Source organism: Lepidochelys kempii, chromosome 2, assembly GCF_965140265.1.
Source record: "Lepidochelys kempii isolate rLepKem1 chromosome 2, rLepKem1.hap2, whole genome shotgun sequence".
Taxonomy (NCBI): Eukaryota; Metazoa; Chordata; order Testudines; family Cheloniidae; genus Lepidochelys; species Lepidochelys kempii.
Genome location: NC_133257.1, coordinates 119,276,097 through 119,293,809, shown reverse-complemented (window position 1 = coordinate 119,293,809; position 17,713 = coordinate 119,276,097). Strand labels below are relative to the sequence as shown.

The window sequence follows — 17,713 nt, the reverse complement described above, 5'->3', positions numbered from 1 at the left end:
TTGGACATTGCCAATGTGAAGAAACACAAATACACCCTCAAAGTGACGAAAATGAGTCATCACATCACATCGAGGAAATTAAGGTTACCATACATCTGGGTTTTCCCAGACATGACCTCTGTTTAGGTCCTCCGATCTCTGTGCTGGTGCATTTTTGAAATAAGAACAAATGTCTGTGATTTTGAGCTGGGTGGTCAGAGAGTGGTGGGTGCTGGCCAGCCACCTCTGAAGGCAGCACGGCCGCCCGCAGCAGTGCGGAAGTAAGGGTGGCATGGTATGGTATTGCCACCCCTACTTCTGAGCTGCTGCTGGTGGCCGCGCTGCCTTCAGAACTGGGCAACTGGAGAGCTGTACCCATCCTTCCCCCCCACCCACTTCCTCTCCCCTCAACAGTGTCTTCTATTTGGGAACTTGAAATATGGTAACCCTATAGAGGATATCCTCTGAACTCTGCTTCTTTTGTACTCACAATCCTTCCCTTTTCCTCCTCCATCCCTCAGCTGCCACGTCAGTCTCCTTTTTCACTTTCTTCTCTATATCTGAAGAATAAAGCCTGGAACACTGAATTTAGAATATGACATCATTCACCAACTTCCTTGAAGTTAAGGCCTGTTAGACAAAAAAGCTGTCCTCCAAATTTGTGAAGTTCCAATATGTTTTCATTTTGACACCATGGCCTCTGTTAAATTTAATTATTTGTTCCTGGGGCTATAAAAAAAGGGAGGGTGGGTTTCAAAATAAGTGTGGCTTCTATTACATTTAATTACTTCTGCCTGTGGCTTGCATGGTAAAGGTGCAGCTACTAAACTAGAGGCAATGACTAATTGAGGGTGACTTTTAAACTCAGCTTTACCGCATGTAAATTAGACCAGTTGTTTGGAGACCACTAGCACGTTGGTGGAATTTTAGCGGGTTATGACATGGCTCTTGTCATAAAAATAAAGGGAAGGGTAAAACCCCTTAAAAATCTCTCCTGGCCAGAGGAAAGATCCTCTCACCTGTAAAGGGTTAAGAAGCAAAAGGTAACCTTGCTGGCACCCGACCAAAATGACCAATGAGGAGACAAGATACTTTCAAAGGCTGGGAGGAGGGAGAAAAACAAAGGGTCTGTGATGCTTTTGCCAGAGACAGAACAGGAATGGAGTCTTGGAACTTAGTAAGTAATCTAGCTAGGTATGTGTTAGATTATGATTTCTTTAAATGGTTGAGAAAATAGCTGTGCTGAATAGAATGAATATTCCTGTCTGTGTGTCTTTTTTGTAACTTAAGGTTTTGCCTAGAGGGATTCTCTATGTTTGAATCTAATTACCCTGTAAGGTATCTACCATCCTGATTTTACAGAGGTGATTCCTTTACTTCTATTAAAAGTCTTCTTGTAAGGAAACTGAATGCTTTTTCATTGTTCTAAGATCCAAGGGTTTGGGTCTGTGGTCACCTATGCAAATTGGTGAGGATTATTACCAAACCTTCCCCAGGAAGTGGGGTGTAGCGGTTGGGAGGATTTTGGGGGGGAAAGATGTGTCCAAGTTACGTTTTTTGAGGAACCCAGATAAAGTTTGGTGGTGGCAATGGAAATCCAAGGGCAAAGGGTAAAATAATTTGTACCTTGGGGAAGTTTTAACCTAAGCTGGTAAAAGTAAGCTTAGGAGGTTTTCATGCAGGTCCCCACATCTGTACCCTAGAGTTCAGAGTGGGGAAGGAACCTTGACAGCTCTAAAAAAAAAAGCGGGCTCAGTCCTGCAAGGTGCTGAGCCCCCTTATAAGGCACCCTTAACTGCCATTGGAGTTGAGGGAGCTCAGCATGTTCCAGGCCTGATAGATACACTGTTGCTGTAGCACAGTAAGGCTGTGTCATTACCCTGAAACAGCTGCCCAGGGAGGTGCAGAGGAAGTCTTAACCTGGTCCATGAAGATTCAAGCAGATACCGTGAAAGCCTTTGGAATCTAATCCTGCATTCACTGCAGTTCACTTGCATACACTCCCCTATAGTTTGTGACATATTTATTAAAGATGATTTTAATGGATTGGCCACAAATTATTTTGAGTCAATCAGCTGGTATCCACTGCAATATCTTTTACGAGAGCCTGGGGATCATCTAATGGCAACAGTGGGCTTACACTAAAGGGAATTAAGCAACTGTATCTCCATATAGTGAGATGGAGACCTAACCCCCTATACTGCCTGTCAGCAAGATCTGTACACAGGATCCTTCACAACATGTTGCACGCAGTGGAGGTTTGGTTCATTTCCTTTTTTAAAAGGCACACTTGGTAATTATAAAAGATGCTGAAGTGACCCCCTTGGAGACGGCAATCCTGTATTTTTCTCTTACACACACACACACACACACACACCAGCAGCAATGGTTGTCTTAGTGCCTCAACCAACTGTTCTCAGCCCTGTTCTAGAGGGACCATTTATGGCAGCAAAGCAGTAATTGAAGGTATGTCTGCACTTAAACTGCTACAATGGCACAGCTGCACTGCTTTAGCGCTTCAGTGTAGACACTACCTATGCCAATGGGAGGGATGCTCCTGTCACGGTAGGTAACCTACCTCCCTGAGAGATGGTAGTTAGGTCAATGGAAGAATTCTTCCATCAACCTAGCACTGTCTACAATGTGGATAGGTCAGCATAGCTATGATTCTCAGGGGTGTGAAAAATCCACATCCTTGAGAAACAGAGCTATATCAAAGTAAATTTCTAGTGTAGACCTCAGACTCAAGGACTATTCAGAGTTCTTGGTCTCCCTACAGCTTGTGATGTGGGTTCTTGTCTTGTTAGACTGGAACCATCAGCTCATTTCATTTATGCCACTGAATGCCCATCAGTAGAACTTCAGGCCACTACTGAGCTGATAAGATTTCAATAGGCACCTTAGAGCATGTCTACTCTGCAAGTGAAGGTGCTATTGTAGCCAGATAGGTATACTCATGCCCATGCTAGCTTTAATCTAACTAGTATAGGTAACAAAAGCAGTGTAGACATGCTGGCACGGGCTTCAGCATGGGCTGGCAACCCAAGTACATACCCAGGCTCCGTGGACTGCTTGCACTCAGGCTATGCTACAATCACAACTTCACTTGCAGTGTAGACATACTAAGGTGCCTGCTGAAATCTCAGCAGCTCAGTAATGACCTAAGGTTCTCCTTTCTGATGGGTATTCAATGGCATTAGGGAAATGAGCTGATGGTTCAAGCTCTAACAAGACAAAAAGGGAATGAGCTCAAGCCCCAGGGCTGGCCCACAACATTTTGACACCTGAGGCGGGGAGCTGAAATGATGCCCCCATGTCCCCTTGCTTGGGCCAAAACTTTGAAAGGTCTCAATTCTGCCTTCTTCCTGTTCTACTCCTCTCATGGTACTGCTCTGCTACCTACCCCAATAAAGAAGAACTAACAACTTAAAATGCCTTGTTCAAAAATGTTAAGTAACACTTAACTTTCAAACACCTGAACAACAAATGTAACTTTTCTTGTCTGCATAGTAAACACTGGCATTTTTATCTGTTTGAATAATCAAAGTGGTGCTTTCCATGCCTTCTTGGTTGCAAAGATTTGAACTGCTTCCTGAAGGTCCCCAGTCTGGGCAAGCTCATGCTCTATTGAGATGGTTGCAAGGCCGACCAGCCTCTCCTGTGTCATTGTGGAGCGTAGATGTGTTTTTTTTAACCTCGGCTTGGAGAAGCTGTGTTCTCCACTGGCAACTGTTTCAGGAAGTGTTAGAAGTATGCGCAGAGCAACAAAAGCATTTGGAAAGAGGGTGTCCATCTTATTTGTGCACATATATTCCAGAACAGCCTTTGGAGTTGATCCTGCTGAAATGTATCTTGAAAGGGCTTTCAGTTTATCACCTAAATCACTCGCATCAATATCGCACATGTCATCATGTGTCAACACTGTCTCTAGTGCCCTGCATTGCTGGTGTAGGTCTTCTTCAGGTATAGTGAGGAGTTTGGGAATATCATACAACATCCGAGATATACTGCTGTGTTCCTTGAGCTGCATGAAACATTCTTCAACTGACTGCATTGCACAATCTAGCACCTGGTTAAAGAATTCAATTTTGAATTGTTGTTTGGAGTCTTTTATGGGATTATCTTGTGCCTCAAAATCAAAATGTCTTCTTCTTTGGTGACTCTTGTATTCTTGAACGGGTGGGAAAATAGCTTCAGTGTGAAGTTCCTCAGCCAACTTCTGTGCACTCTTCAGAACGTTTTGAAATCCCTCTAGGTATGACTTTGGTTTGTCCAGTTGTTCCATTGCTCCAGATATATCAAGGTCAACACCTTGGAGTCTCTTGCTTACAACATTTATTTCAGACAGTATGTCATGCCAGAACACTAAGCCACACAGAAATGTGAAGTTGTGTATGTTTCTGGTGATTCCATTTCCCTCTGCCACTGTTCTCCCACGAACAGTTCCTGTCATAACATTATCCTCCATAATGGCAACTATGGCATCATCTATCTTCCCAATTTGGTGTTTTATAGGCTTTATCGCCTCCACTCGACTTTCCCATCATGTGGCACTCAGTGGTTTCAGTGTCAGAGAGAATGTTCCCAGATGTTGTTTCAAAATTTGCCATTGATGAGTTGGTGCAGAGAAAAATACATAGATGCTTTGAATTACATTAAAAAATTCAGCAGCCTCACTAGAAGCTGATGCTGCATCACTGACCACCAAGTTCAATGAATGAGAACTGCACGGGACAAAAAAAGCTTGAGGGCTTAACTCTCGGATCTGTGTCTGCACTGCTCTGTTCTTTCCTCTCATGTTGGCACCATTATCGTAGCCCTGACCTCTCATGTCAGCTATCGCAATTCCCGTATCTTCCAGCTTTTTAAGAAGCACATTTGTCATACTAGCTCCTGTAGTATCATCAATGTCAATAAATTCTAGAAAATGCTCTGACAGTCACCATTGCAGGGACATTTTCACTAGGTTCTGTTGTTGTTGCAAAACACACCATTAAAGTCATTTGTTCCATAAGGCTGATGTCAGGTGTGCAGTCCAGAATAACAGAGTAATATCTTGCTGACTTCAGATCTGCCACAATCTTCTGTTTGACTTTTGTTGCCAGTAACTGTATGATCTCGTTTTGAATGGTTTTTCCAAGGTAGTGGTATGTGTACATTTCTTGGGTGGTGACTCTTCTTAAATGCTCCTGGAGTACAGCATCAAACTCAGCCATCAGCTCCACAATTTTAAGGAAGTTCCATTGTTTGGCACATACAGCTGATCTGATGTGCCACGCAGTGCTAGGCTCTCAACACTCAATTGAAAGGGACAAGTAAACAGGCTAGTAGCAGGGCCTGAGTGAGGGAAGATATCGGCATCTTAAGGGCCTAACTGGCTCCTACTACTTCAGTTGACTGCCTGTTCTCCTCAAGTGGGTTCAGGGAAGCAGCAGGAAACAGGAAGCTCCTTGAGAAGCTGGTGTTTATCAGTCCAGGCTCCTGGGGGTGCTAGAGAGGTACATAAGCGGCTCCTCCTCCTCTCTCTCCCTGCAGGTCCTGCTGCTTTCTGTTATTCCCTCTCACCTTTTCTCCTGCTTGCCTGTTATGTCTCTTGTGTCCTCCTTCCTCCAGCACAGCACTCCACCATCTCTGTGCATCTAGAGCAGAGAGAATACATATGCACCAGCAGCAGACACAATAATCTACACTCTGGGTCCTAGTGGTGCCCCCCCACAGTCTGGCACCTGAGGCAGCTGCCTCAGTTCGCCTCATGGTAAGGTCAGCCCTGTCAAGCCCACCCGATCCCCTAGGCTTGAGCTTGGGTGGCTCACCTGAGCCTCCAGTGAAGTGGCAATGTCCTTACAGCTATATTTAGCGCACCTGCTTGAGCCACACTAGCACAAGTCTGTTTACCCAAGCTGGGAGGCTCACACTCCTCTGCAGTGTAACCGTACTCTTAAAGATCAAGGAATCTCCTTTACCAATCTTGACCTGAGTCAGGTCCCTCAAGGGGGGAGGGGGGGAAATAGCTCAGTGGTTTGAGCCTTGGCCTGCTAAACCCAGGGTTGTGAGTTTCAATCCTTGAGGGGGCCATTTAGGGATTGGAGCAAAAATTTGGGGATTGGTCCTTCTTTGAGCAGGGGGTTGGACTAGATGACCTCCTGAGGTCCCTTCCAACCCTGATATTCTATGATTCTATGATTTCTACAGTAGTAGCTTTTGCAAAAGGAGTGACCTTCTCAATTTAGTAGCTGGGTTTCCAGCCAACAAGTCCTATTTTACAGTTTGCGAGTTGATCCATCTGTGAAATGGAGATAATAGTAATTCCCTACCTCACAGGGATGTTGTGGGGATAAATACATTATGGATTGTGAGGTGCTCTGATACTATGATAATGTGGATTCTGGGGCTATCAAACAGACAGATCAGTGGGGTTTTGTTCAGAGACCCAAAAACTGCCAACCCACACATAATTATATGATAAGTATTTCCATTTAGTTCACAAGACCTCACAATTACCATAAACTTTTAGCGGAATGTGATTTCCATTACTGTTACGCACGGACACTTATGTGTAATACCATTTTAATATATTTCTTCCCTTTGCGTAAATCCCTAAATGTATGTCTTAGCTGAAATTGTTAAATATGACAAGAACGATTATACAAACAAGAGACAATTGTTCTAGAGCACTGAAGCTCTGAATACTCAATGTGCAGTCAAACTTTGGAACAACACATCTGTGTGCAAATATTTCCCTTAGAATGCCGTTAAACTGATAAAAGAAACTTGGGTCTGACCAATAACAATATCTGAGTAATCTGGGGGTGGTGGGAAGGGGATATTGTACTTCATCACTGTAATACTTACATTAAAAAAGAAAAATGATCATGAGGATTATAGGTAGGTATGTAACACAGGAGTAAACATTTATCTTAGGAATTAGAAAATAGAATTTTAAAAAAATCTGCTGTTGCTCTATGAACTATTGCAGATATAAATGAGAAATCAGGAATCATAATGAAAGACTGGACTGCAGGAGACATTTAAACATGCTGCTTATAATAATTAATAATGATAAAAGGGTTAGTGGACAATATCTGGTGCTGAATGGCCTTCTTCTCTTTCCTTACTTCCTTAAGATTTTTGACAATATTCAAATGTCAGCTTGTTTAATAACTGGGGGGGAAACACTTCAAACCCCCAAGAAATGAATCCTTTGTTCCTGATCCAACCACTAGACTATATTGAATACTGTTTTATTCTTCTCATGGCAGTAACTGTTTAGCCCACTATTTTTGCGCAGTGTTCCAAAGTAATAGACATAAAGAAACAGTTATTCCAAAAGAGACTCCTCTCTCCCCCCACCCCCAATAAAGAAAAAAAGAAATCAGGACAATGGGATTTTAGAACTGTATCAAGTCAACTATTTAAGCAGCATTAAAACAGATCTGAGCAAAGACTTAGGAACAAGAGACCACATGTGGACTTAGGGTCCAAATTCAAAGCACTTCAGAATGTGCTTGAAATCCTGGCCCCAATTAAGTCAACAGCAAAATTCTCACTGACTTAATTGCGGGCCAGGATTTCACCAAAGGTTTTTATTTAATTTAATAGGAAAACAAAGAACAGAAGAGTATAATATACCTTGTGTATATTCAAATTTTAATATGCCCCATAATTTTCATTTTTCAACATACTGTCAGTCCAATCATTCACAACTCAAATAGTCTGCAGAAGTTGTTGGAGGAAGCCAGACCCTGTGGTAGCTAGGCAAAGGACAGAGAGGCTTTAGACAGCCAAGAACATATGGGAGGTGATTTAGGATTATGGAAGGAGTTTTGGGATAAAAGCATTGCCTGGATGTTCCTGCCAAAACCAGAAGTTAACAAACAGTGCTGAAAAATACATTTTCATCATTAGACTTCAGAATACACACCCCCACAGAAAAGAATGGGAACAGCAGACCCACCTGCAGGGGTATTTCCTGGCTTCCTGCAGACACCACTACATTGGATACACTTGGAAGGTTTTCTTCTCAATTTTAAAAGCTGGAAATGTAAATTTGTTTTTGTTTAAAAGAAAAATATTGATTTAGGAGCAGAATTGTACAATAAAGGGAGGATTCCAGGGCTGTGGACTACATGGGCTCTGCTTATGTTTGTGTGCTGTAGTGAAAAAATTTAATACATTTCCAAAAACGTAGGAGAAAAAAAATCTAGTTTTTTAGTTACTCAAGGGACTTGAAAGTGGAAATACAAGAAAAGAAAGAAAAGAATTACACACACAAAATAATCAAAAGGAAAAACTGTTCCTACCTTAAGTACATAAGCAAAGGATTGCAGGGAATGTTTCCACCAAATGATTTTAAAATTGCTTTCCTAACAACAGCCACAGAAAACCTCAACGTGTTATGTACAAAGACTTCCTTAAGGCACAGTGCTCATCATTAAATCAATCTCTGTGCTCCTTCTTCACATGAAAGCTTTTTTAATTTAGTGAAATCCAGCTCTATGAAGTGAAATCAAAGTCCCAGAAGCGCTTCACTGCATTTCCACTCAGTGTGACGCTTCACCATAAGCAATCGGGTTATGCTATGTATTTATCACTTTGAATTGCAGCAATTAACACCTACCAGATACATGTTAAATGTTGTACTCCAAGGCCTTACCTTCACTAAAGGGAAAAAAAGACGGATTTTTAATATGTTACAATCCTAGACAAAGCATGCTGTACTTTTAAATGTGTTGGCTGGCCAGGATAAACCCTAAACTTTCCCCTAAGATTTATTTTATCATCTAAGACCTTATATACACACACAAGTCATGCAAGTATAAAGCTTAGGTGTGAATTTAAACTGATGCCATTATCTATATAGTCAGATTGCAGGAATGTCACCCTGTGCATAACTTAGAAGTCTAAAATGTTTGTAAAGTCCATGAGAAGCAATGGAAGCAACTACAAGCATGCCTGAGAGCTTGTTTTGTTTAAGTATCACCAGGTTGAGTCATCACTGGGTTTCACAGTCTGTTACTATCCAATTTTTAAGTTCTCAGCCAGTTTTGACTTTATTAATTACACCTGTGTGGTGTTCAGCTACAGTAAGGCATCTATCTATGCCATGCCCAGAGTCCTAGACCCAGTGTGATATCAACAGTCACTCAATCAATCACATTCACAACCCATACTCTACAGCTAATTTACATGCAACAATTTCACTGGTGACGTGAGGGAGGCTGCATGGATGGAGGATTACTTGGCCCAATCTCCACAGATATGCACTCAACTGCCATCCACAAAATAACACAACCAGCATACACAATGACCCCAAACATACAGAGCTCCTCACAGCAGTACACACCCCTCATTCACCATATGCACAAATGAACACAACCCCCCTAGACACAAATCATCACAACCACCCACATACCACCACCAGCAGCACACACATTAGCCCCAAACATCACCTGGAAGCCTAGCCTGGCTGTTGAGTTACTGTGAAGGGATGGAAACAGCTACAAACAGTTGAGATATATTTTTGTTGGGAATATCACCAGGATTGGACTTCACTGAGATATGCGGTCTGTTACAATCCCATTTTTAAATTCGTAGTCATTTTTGGCTTTTTTTACATACAACTTTATGAATTACAGCCATCCAACAGCACAGGCTTTCAGTTACTAGTACAGGAAAAACTGCCCATATGAACACTCATTTCTGGTAGAAGAGTGCCTTTCTGGTTTAGTTTATAGCACTTCAGAAGGGGTTTAATTTATGTAGGTGTTTATACCAGAATAAGAGGGCATATCTACGCGGGGACACTCATAAAACTTAAACAGGATTAAACCCGTGTGAGTGCTCTCAACCCCAAATAACACGGTTTAATGTGCTTCAGCTAGTGCACTTTAAATTCACTCCTTTAGTTAATCTGGTTTAACTTTCCTGATTTTCCCCATGTAGACATTCCCAGTGTCTACGTGGGAGTCACAACTCCATGAATGGACCAGTGTAACTGGTAAAAGCATTCACATGTAGACAAGCCCAAGATGTGTTAGCTGACAACTTCCTTTTGCACACTAGGATTTAAACACGTGTTAAAAAGACACCTTTTTTCCCTTATGAAGACATGGCCCAAGTGGATTATCATTTTCCCACCACCTGTTTAGCAGATGCAAAGAAGGAAGGAGGAGCGAGGTTCCCTCTGGCATGGTCTACATTTAAAAACTTTTATAGGCATAGCTATGTCAGGGATGTGAAAAAACCACACCCCCAGGCAACACAGCTCTGCTGACAAAACCCCCAGTGTAGATGCAGCTATGCTGACAGAAAAGTGCTTCTGCTGACATAGTTCATGTCATATGGGGAGGTGGTGCTTCTACACCAACAGAAAAACCATGTCTGTTGGCATACACTATGGGGCTATGCTGGTTTAGGCTCCATAGTATAGACATAGCCTTTGTTCCATGGGCCTTGTTTACATTGGCCTCCATCTCTGCCATCAGTGAGCAACCAGTGATGTAGCTGCACTGGTGCAAAACCTAATGTGGGCAAGGAGAGCCACAGTTTGCACTTAAGGAGCTCAGCCTGGTTTCAAGCAGGAGTAAGCGCCACCTCACAAATAGTGGTTGTGTCCGCCTGTGCTAAGGGTTGCAGAGAGGCAGTTACACCATTGCCTGGCCACCCATGGATGAAACCAGGTCGTATCCCAGTGTAGACAAGGTTCAAGGAGGAATTTTTCAAACTCATTGCAGCTCTTCTCGGGTGGGAATGAATGAAAATATGGAAGCTTCTGGAAGACTACTAGCTGCCAGCGCTCCCTGCAACTGTAGGAGAGGAAAGAAATCCCTGCTTCCTCTCCTGAGAAAAGAGGAAGGGGGTTATTTTGTCATGTATTCCCTTTTCCTACTAAAAGATTTTTTCCTGAAATAAGTCAACTTTGTTATCAAGGGGTTCCAGTGTGATTGCAAAAGCGTAAGTTTAAGATAACTAATTTCCTATTCCTTAATGTGCTGCTATTTCACAAAAGGAGGAGTCTCGAAAAAACACAGAAGATCAGAAATAGATAGGCAAAATCACTAAAGTCATAGCTTCACTTTGCGCTTTGCAGGCACATTCTTTCAATGGAATAATAAGTTCCAAGGGATGAAACAACCCTAGCCCCAGTCAATGTGGTTGAGGAACCCATCAGCTCCTGCTTTGCCCAACCTGACTGATTGCTGCCAGTTTATCTAATTTGCTTCTTGACATTCAATATTAGAGATTGAAAACCTGGGTCCCTTCTGCTTTCACTTATACTGTGTAATTTCATTGATCTCAATGGAGGTATTCCTGATTTGTTCCAGTATGAGTGGCCCAACTCCTCAGCTACAACTCAGGGACACACAGTGAAGCTGGTGTACATGCACAAAGAAGGCTTTTGTGATCCCCATAATCTTGACTGTATGCCAAGCTAGTCCCCTAACATAATTTAGAGCAGCATTAAGGCTACTCTAAATTGCATTGGCTGCCAGTGGCCCCAAATGTCCCATGTGGAAACCAGGGAACAGAAGGGAATTACACTTTTCTTCTACCCATTATTGCAGCAGTGGCAAAGGAGTTGCTGCATCAGCTCTGTGCAATCAGTGGATCTCCCTGCTATGGTAGGCCAATCCTTTTATGGCCAGCAACCAGGTTTTGAAATGCTTTGCTTTGCAGTGCAGGATCTGGGTCCCTGAGTAAAGACTCAGGTCCTCTGACTCAAGCAATATGCATTTGTATTTACAGGTTACATTTAGATCAAGTGCCACAGATCTGTGTGGTGGATCTAAAGTCTCAACACTGCTAATGACCCATGTGTGTCGATACAATGCCACATGATGGAATTTCTGTTTATATAGCTGATGTTCCTGCTCCCTGGCTTATATCATCTAAAGGCTTGTCTACATGTAGCAGTAATGCAGACTATAGGGGAGTTATTTCCAAAACGCACTAATGTGTTTCACATTAATTGGCTCAATTCCCCACTGATTCTGTCTGTACTGGGCATGCTCCCGGGGACCTGCAATTGCAGCTCTGGGCTGCACCTGAACTGAGAGCAGGGATTCTGTGACTCTTGTGCTCTCAGTGAGCTCCCTGCTGGCTCCCAGGCATCTTGGATGAGGCAGACGCATGTGGAACAAGGAGTCTGGGAGGGGAGACTGAGACTGGACATTGGTGGGTGGGGAGGACTCTGGGACTGGCTGGGTCAGGAGACTGAGAGCCAGTAAGCAGGGAGGAATTAGTTTTGTTGAGGAGCCAGGTGGGGAAGACTGGGACTGAGAACCACAGAGGCAGGGAGAAGGAGGTGATGGGAAGATCAATTTGATGAGGATCTGGGTTGCAGGGCAAGAACAGGGACTGGCGAGGCAAACAAATTGGGATGAGACACCTAAGGAGTAGAGACTAGCTAAGTGAGAAGAATGGGACTGGAGCGAGGAACCAGGGTGGGGAAGAGGGGTCCCACTTCAGGGGAATGGGCAGAAGAATCTATGCCCACTAAAGCATACTCATTTTTAGATCCTGGAACAGAACATAATATTCCTGAGTCTCACCATTCCTCTGCTGTCAGCAAATACCTTGAAACCCACTGGCAGTGCCCCATCCTCCTCTAGTGCTAGTCCACATAGCAGTAGTAGGTTGTCATCCTCTATCAGTTAGTGTTAGGTCAACTGCCACAGATCTGCGTGGTAGATCTAAAGTCTCAACCCTGCTGATGACCCGTCTGTGCCAATACAATGCCACATGATGGAATTTCTGTTTTTTCACTTTGCTTTTTCAAAACAAAAACAAAAACAACCTAGATTGTGCGCATGCACGCACACCCCACACAAAACTACACCACCACAAAATCAATCATAGGACTGGAAGGGACCCCGAGAGGTCATCTAGTCCAGGCTCCTGCACTCATGGCAGGACAATATTATCTAGACCATTCCTGACAGGTGTTTGTCTAACCTGTTCTTAAAAATCTCCAATGATGGAGATTCCACAACCTCCCAAGGCAATTTAGTCCAGGGCTTAACCACTCTGACAGTTAGGAATTTTTTCCTAATGTCCAACCTAAACCTCCCTTGCTGCAATTTAAGCCCATTGCTTCTTGTCCTATCCTCAGAGGTTAAGAAGAACAATTTTTCTCCCTCCTCCTTGTAACAACCTTTTATGTGCATCCTTTCTCTTCCTGCAGTGTCCTGCCTCATTCACTACACACCTTCCAACTTCTGCAACAAATAAAGCAAAAGTCCTACAGAAAACAATCTCCTTTACTAGACAGCCCGGATTCAGCTCCAGTGCAGGCCCAGTGCAGCCTGAATGAGGTAGGGGTCCTGTGGGAAAATAGTATGTGACCATGTAATTAAAGACTGAATTATAACACATACATGCTCAGGGGACGAATTAAGGCTGCACCAGCAAACTTTTGAGGGCTTGACTTTGGAACCTTCATAAGATCCTTTTAATGTAGTGTTTTGTGTGTGTAATAGAGTATACACGTAACATTATCTGACTGTGTGGCGGTGAACACTCCTACACACCTCATACTATTACTTGATTTTTACTTAGCCCTAGATCCATTTTGAATTTTAAAAGTGGACATAGTCATGATTAATATTTTATCCTTTTCCAAATTTAAGTTTGGTATAGGGACTAAGGCCTCATCTACATGAGAAAGTTGCATCTATTTAACTAAAGGGGTTATTTCATAAAGTGTAGTCACACAGCCTTTTGCACCAATTTAAATAGTTTTAAAGAACAGTTATCTGAAACCAGTGCAACTTCTATTTATGAACTAAACCTTAATCTCACAGATTTAATAAAACGACCCACCCACAACATCTTCTCTCCTGTCTGCAGCTTGACCTGTTTCCTCATTATGAAAGAGGTCACTTGCTTTTAAACTCAGTGATAATAATACATAGCTTTAATATAACTTTTTATCCATACATCTTAAATTACTTTACAAAAAGTAGGTAAGTATCACTAGATAACATTTACAAGAATACTTATGTCTTAGGGGATGTCAGTGGGGCGTAGGCACTTGTAAAATGGAGATAGCAGGCAGAATTTTCAAATGGGGAAACTGAGGCACAGGGCAGTGAAGTATAGTTGCCCAAGGTCCCATAGCAGGTTAGTAACAGAGCAAGGAACATGACTCAGATCTCCCAATTCCCGGTCCACCAGTGCCCCTTCCATTAGATAATGCGGCTACCCAGTAATAATCAGCTGGAAGCATAGACTGAAGAACTGTAGTTAGTGGGCAAAGAAAATAAATCTAGTTCAAGAACACGAAAAAAGGAAGTTTCCTATTACATTCCAGTTTAAGGAACTCCTCCACCCCGAGAAACTATAGATGCCAGATTTGATCTCATTTTCACCTGTATAAATCCCAAGCAGCTCCACAGAAGGCAGTGGTGTTAATCCATGTTTGTACAGAAGTGAGATCAGTACCCAGCCCTGTAGCTTTCACTTGGGTATTAATTATATCTGCAGCATGAGAACACAAGCAGCACAGAAAAAGCAGCAATTACTTAACCTGTTTCCAAAATTATTGGAGGAAAAAGCAGAGACTCAGGTCTCAGAGACTTACTCTCCATGAAAAATAAATGGAAGTCAACACTTTAAATGGAAGTTATCATACTTAAGGTGAGTAATTTTATTTCATTAAATATATATTTTAAAAACATACTGTGTAAAGGAATTAGGATTCTCAATAATTTATTATGTACATTAGCAAATTCTGTTTACTGTTATTATACACAGAGCACTGAAGAGTATACCGGAGAGGAGCTGTGCCAAGTTCTTCAGGACCAAGGCAAAGCCATTGTGCAGATAACCAGCTCAAAATGCACTCTTCTCAGTTCATATCTCTTTAAATTAATTCTGGCCATTACTACACTAAATGCTTGACGAAAGGTCAGGGCCTGATCATGCAGGGTGTTGAGCTCATATTGGGAGTGCAGGGTGCTCAGCAATTTACAAGATTGAGCTCTAAGAGAGGTTAATGTTGTACTACTCAGTAGTAAAGAGCCTTTGGGGTCTGATTCTGCTCTCTCTGACACTGGAGTAACTCCACTGAGGTGAATAGAATTTCATTGGTATGAAACCAGTGTAGGCAAGATCAGAATCAGGCCCATTGGGTATATGGGAGTGGGTTAAGCAGACTATCTGAGCTGCGGTGGTTTCTTTTTTCTTGTCCTCGTAAGATACATTGCAGTTTATCTTTAATTCTCAGTCCCAACAGGGCTTAAATCTCCCCACTCCCTGGAAAGTAATACACAAAGGTAATTATCCATCTTGTGTAAACAACTGCAAGCACTGCTCAGATTTCCTGGTCCAAGAGAAAAACCAGATCCAAGTGCCTGGCATACATTGACCATTCTTAGCAAGGCAGTTCAGCCTTCCTATCAGCTTTCCAGAACTCTGATGTAATTCAAGGTACCTCAGCATTATAAGCTTTCCATTGCCATGCCAGTTTGCTCTCCTATTTCAGGAAAGGAAAGGAAAGAAGTCAGCTCTCGGATGATTAAACAACACCCAAGGATTAACAGAGGTAAAGTAATCAGATTGTGCATTGGTTTCCTGTAGGCACTCTATGGTATTTGTAACATTATACGTAAGGCACCTGTCATCTCACAGCTGAACAGACAACAAACTATGGGGCCTGTCTTAAGTGACCACATAAAGGGACTGACAAATGTTGATTGCTTAACAGAGGTGGTCTTCTAATAAAGGCGGAGTGGAAGTGTACTCGGTACATCTGGGGATATTTTGTGGTGACGTTTTAAGACAGGAAGCTGCTAATATGGGTAGTCTTTTGTACAAGTTGCATTGTATACCAGTGACCACCGGTGCCAAACGACAGCACGATTGCTTATGGTTTTGTCAGTGTAGTGGTTGCCATGGCCTTTGCCAAGATGATTTCCTTGGATCCCAAGTAGCCCAAAGATCTTGCTACATTCCTTTCAGGGAAAAAGGAGTTTATTGAAGCAGTTACTTCCTTGCAAGGTACCTCCTTGAGTCACAATGAAGGGCTAGGCTGCAAAATCAGTTTCATGGCATATCTGCAGCAACTTCTCTGCTGTTTTTAATCACACAGCTTTATTCATAGAAGAGCAAGGGGATAGCAGAGTCTATGAGCAAAGAAATCAGTTGGATGCTAGCTGACTGGGTCCCTGGAAAGCCTCAGTCCAAAATATCCGTCTCAAATGGGACCAGGTGGTAATATGTCAAGTTGGTGACATAGGCTGCTGGATCATCAGTGTCTTCTAGCTCTGAAGTAAACTCACTAACACTTTCAAACCTAAAATTAAAAAAAAAAAAGTCAAATCACTTACACAGCATGGAACAAAGGAGTGGAGGACAAAGGAAAGAATGAACATAAATTGTAGAAAGAGAGGTAAAACAACTGAAGACTGAATCCAGGAAACAATGAGGAAAGATACTTGCTAGCGAACCATGTGGAAACAAGACCGCAAACAAGAATGCTTTCTTGAGCTTTATCTCCAGCTAATGTTGCTTGCCCACCTTTCAGGGCAATGTTTTGAGTAAGTATTACCAACTAGGCTTAGTTCACATCAGACCTGAGTAACAGTAGAAGTATTTCTAATGCTTTATTGCAGCTTTATCTTTGTGCAGACTACTTTGTAAGAGAATGATCCTCCCAGGAATCCGCCCCTTCTTCCAGTACCTCAGCGCTTCATCCTAATGAAGCAGCGCTTTGTTTTTCAGAATGCTCCACCAAGGAAGGCCCATAAGGACTACTGGTGTCTCACAGATCACAGTCTGTGAACTGCTGACAGACTGTAATCATGCTTCTTTGATACACTGACCAAAGTAGTACAGCATCTACCGCCAGTTTCAGAATCATTTAGTGTTACAGGACTAGAGAGATTCCCCCCCACACCACCTCCCACCTCCCAGTTAACGGTAGGCCTGTGTCTTTCTAAACCATGGAAATGAATGGAGGGAGGATCAGTTTGTTTTCAGTAAAATAAGATGGTTATCTTCTTAAAAACATGCCCTGAATGAAAAACCAGACCAAACCTCATAAGATAGCATGGTATCCATATGGAGGCAGTAAGTTATCCATCTCATTAGCTAACAGTGTTTATTAAAAATTATTACCACAAGGATGAGCACCCTAATATGATAGTTGCCACCTATGGCAGTTGTCATCATAGTACTTGATGACACTGTGTATTTGTGATACATTGTTAGTGTGGCATATGAAAGTTGGCCTAGGTCAAAAACAGTAGTCAAGTCATTCTCAAGAATTCTTTTCTCCATGCCTCCCCTACTGCCAACCAACCACAGGAAGGCTCTGTTCCCAGGAAGTCAATGTTCTATCAGGCAATGTCAAAGATCTAGGAGAGGAGTTGCTTAAATTTTACTAGCCAAGAGAAGTTCAAACTATGGTATGTTAATGACTGCAAGTGGAGCACTTAAGAAGAACCTCTAGAGTTAATCCTACTGAACCACACTCTCATATGTGAGTGAACCATCTCTCTCTCTTCTAGGTTAAAACATGCTGGTGATGAAGGAAGGAAGGAAGCTAGCAAGCAAGCACTAGAAAAATGAGTCATGCAATTGAGGCCCAAATCCTCTCATTTCATTCTCACAGCCTTTGGCAGCTATTTCAAATGCTTCTGTTCTGAGAACACAGAGGACAGAGTCTGAATGGAATCTGCTTTTGTTTTGGTCTGAAAATGGAGATATAATCCTTTCCTTTTATATACAATGC

At 42.4% G+C, this 17,713-nt stretch overlaps 2 protein-coding genes across 2 annotated transcripts in view; both read right to left on the bottom strand.

The window, feature by feature from the left end:
- LOC140907042 (tubulin beta-2 chain) overlaps positions 1-17,713 on the bottom strand; it is a 455,512-nt gene that overhangs the window by 327,759 nt on the left and 110,040 nt on the right. The window lies entirely within an intron of this gene.
- The window catches only part of PXDC1 (PX domain containing 1), a 30,752-nt gene continuing 27,635 nt past the window's right edge, over positions 14,597-17,713 (bottom strand). Inside the window, exon 5 of the mRNA XM_073332169.1 lies at positions 14,597-16,273. Within this exon, the coding sequence (XP_073188270.1) occupies positions 16,156-16,273 (118 nt within the window). The 3' untranslated portion in view covers positions 14,597-16,155. The remainder of the gene's footprint in view (positions 16,274-17,713) is intronic.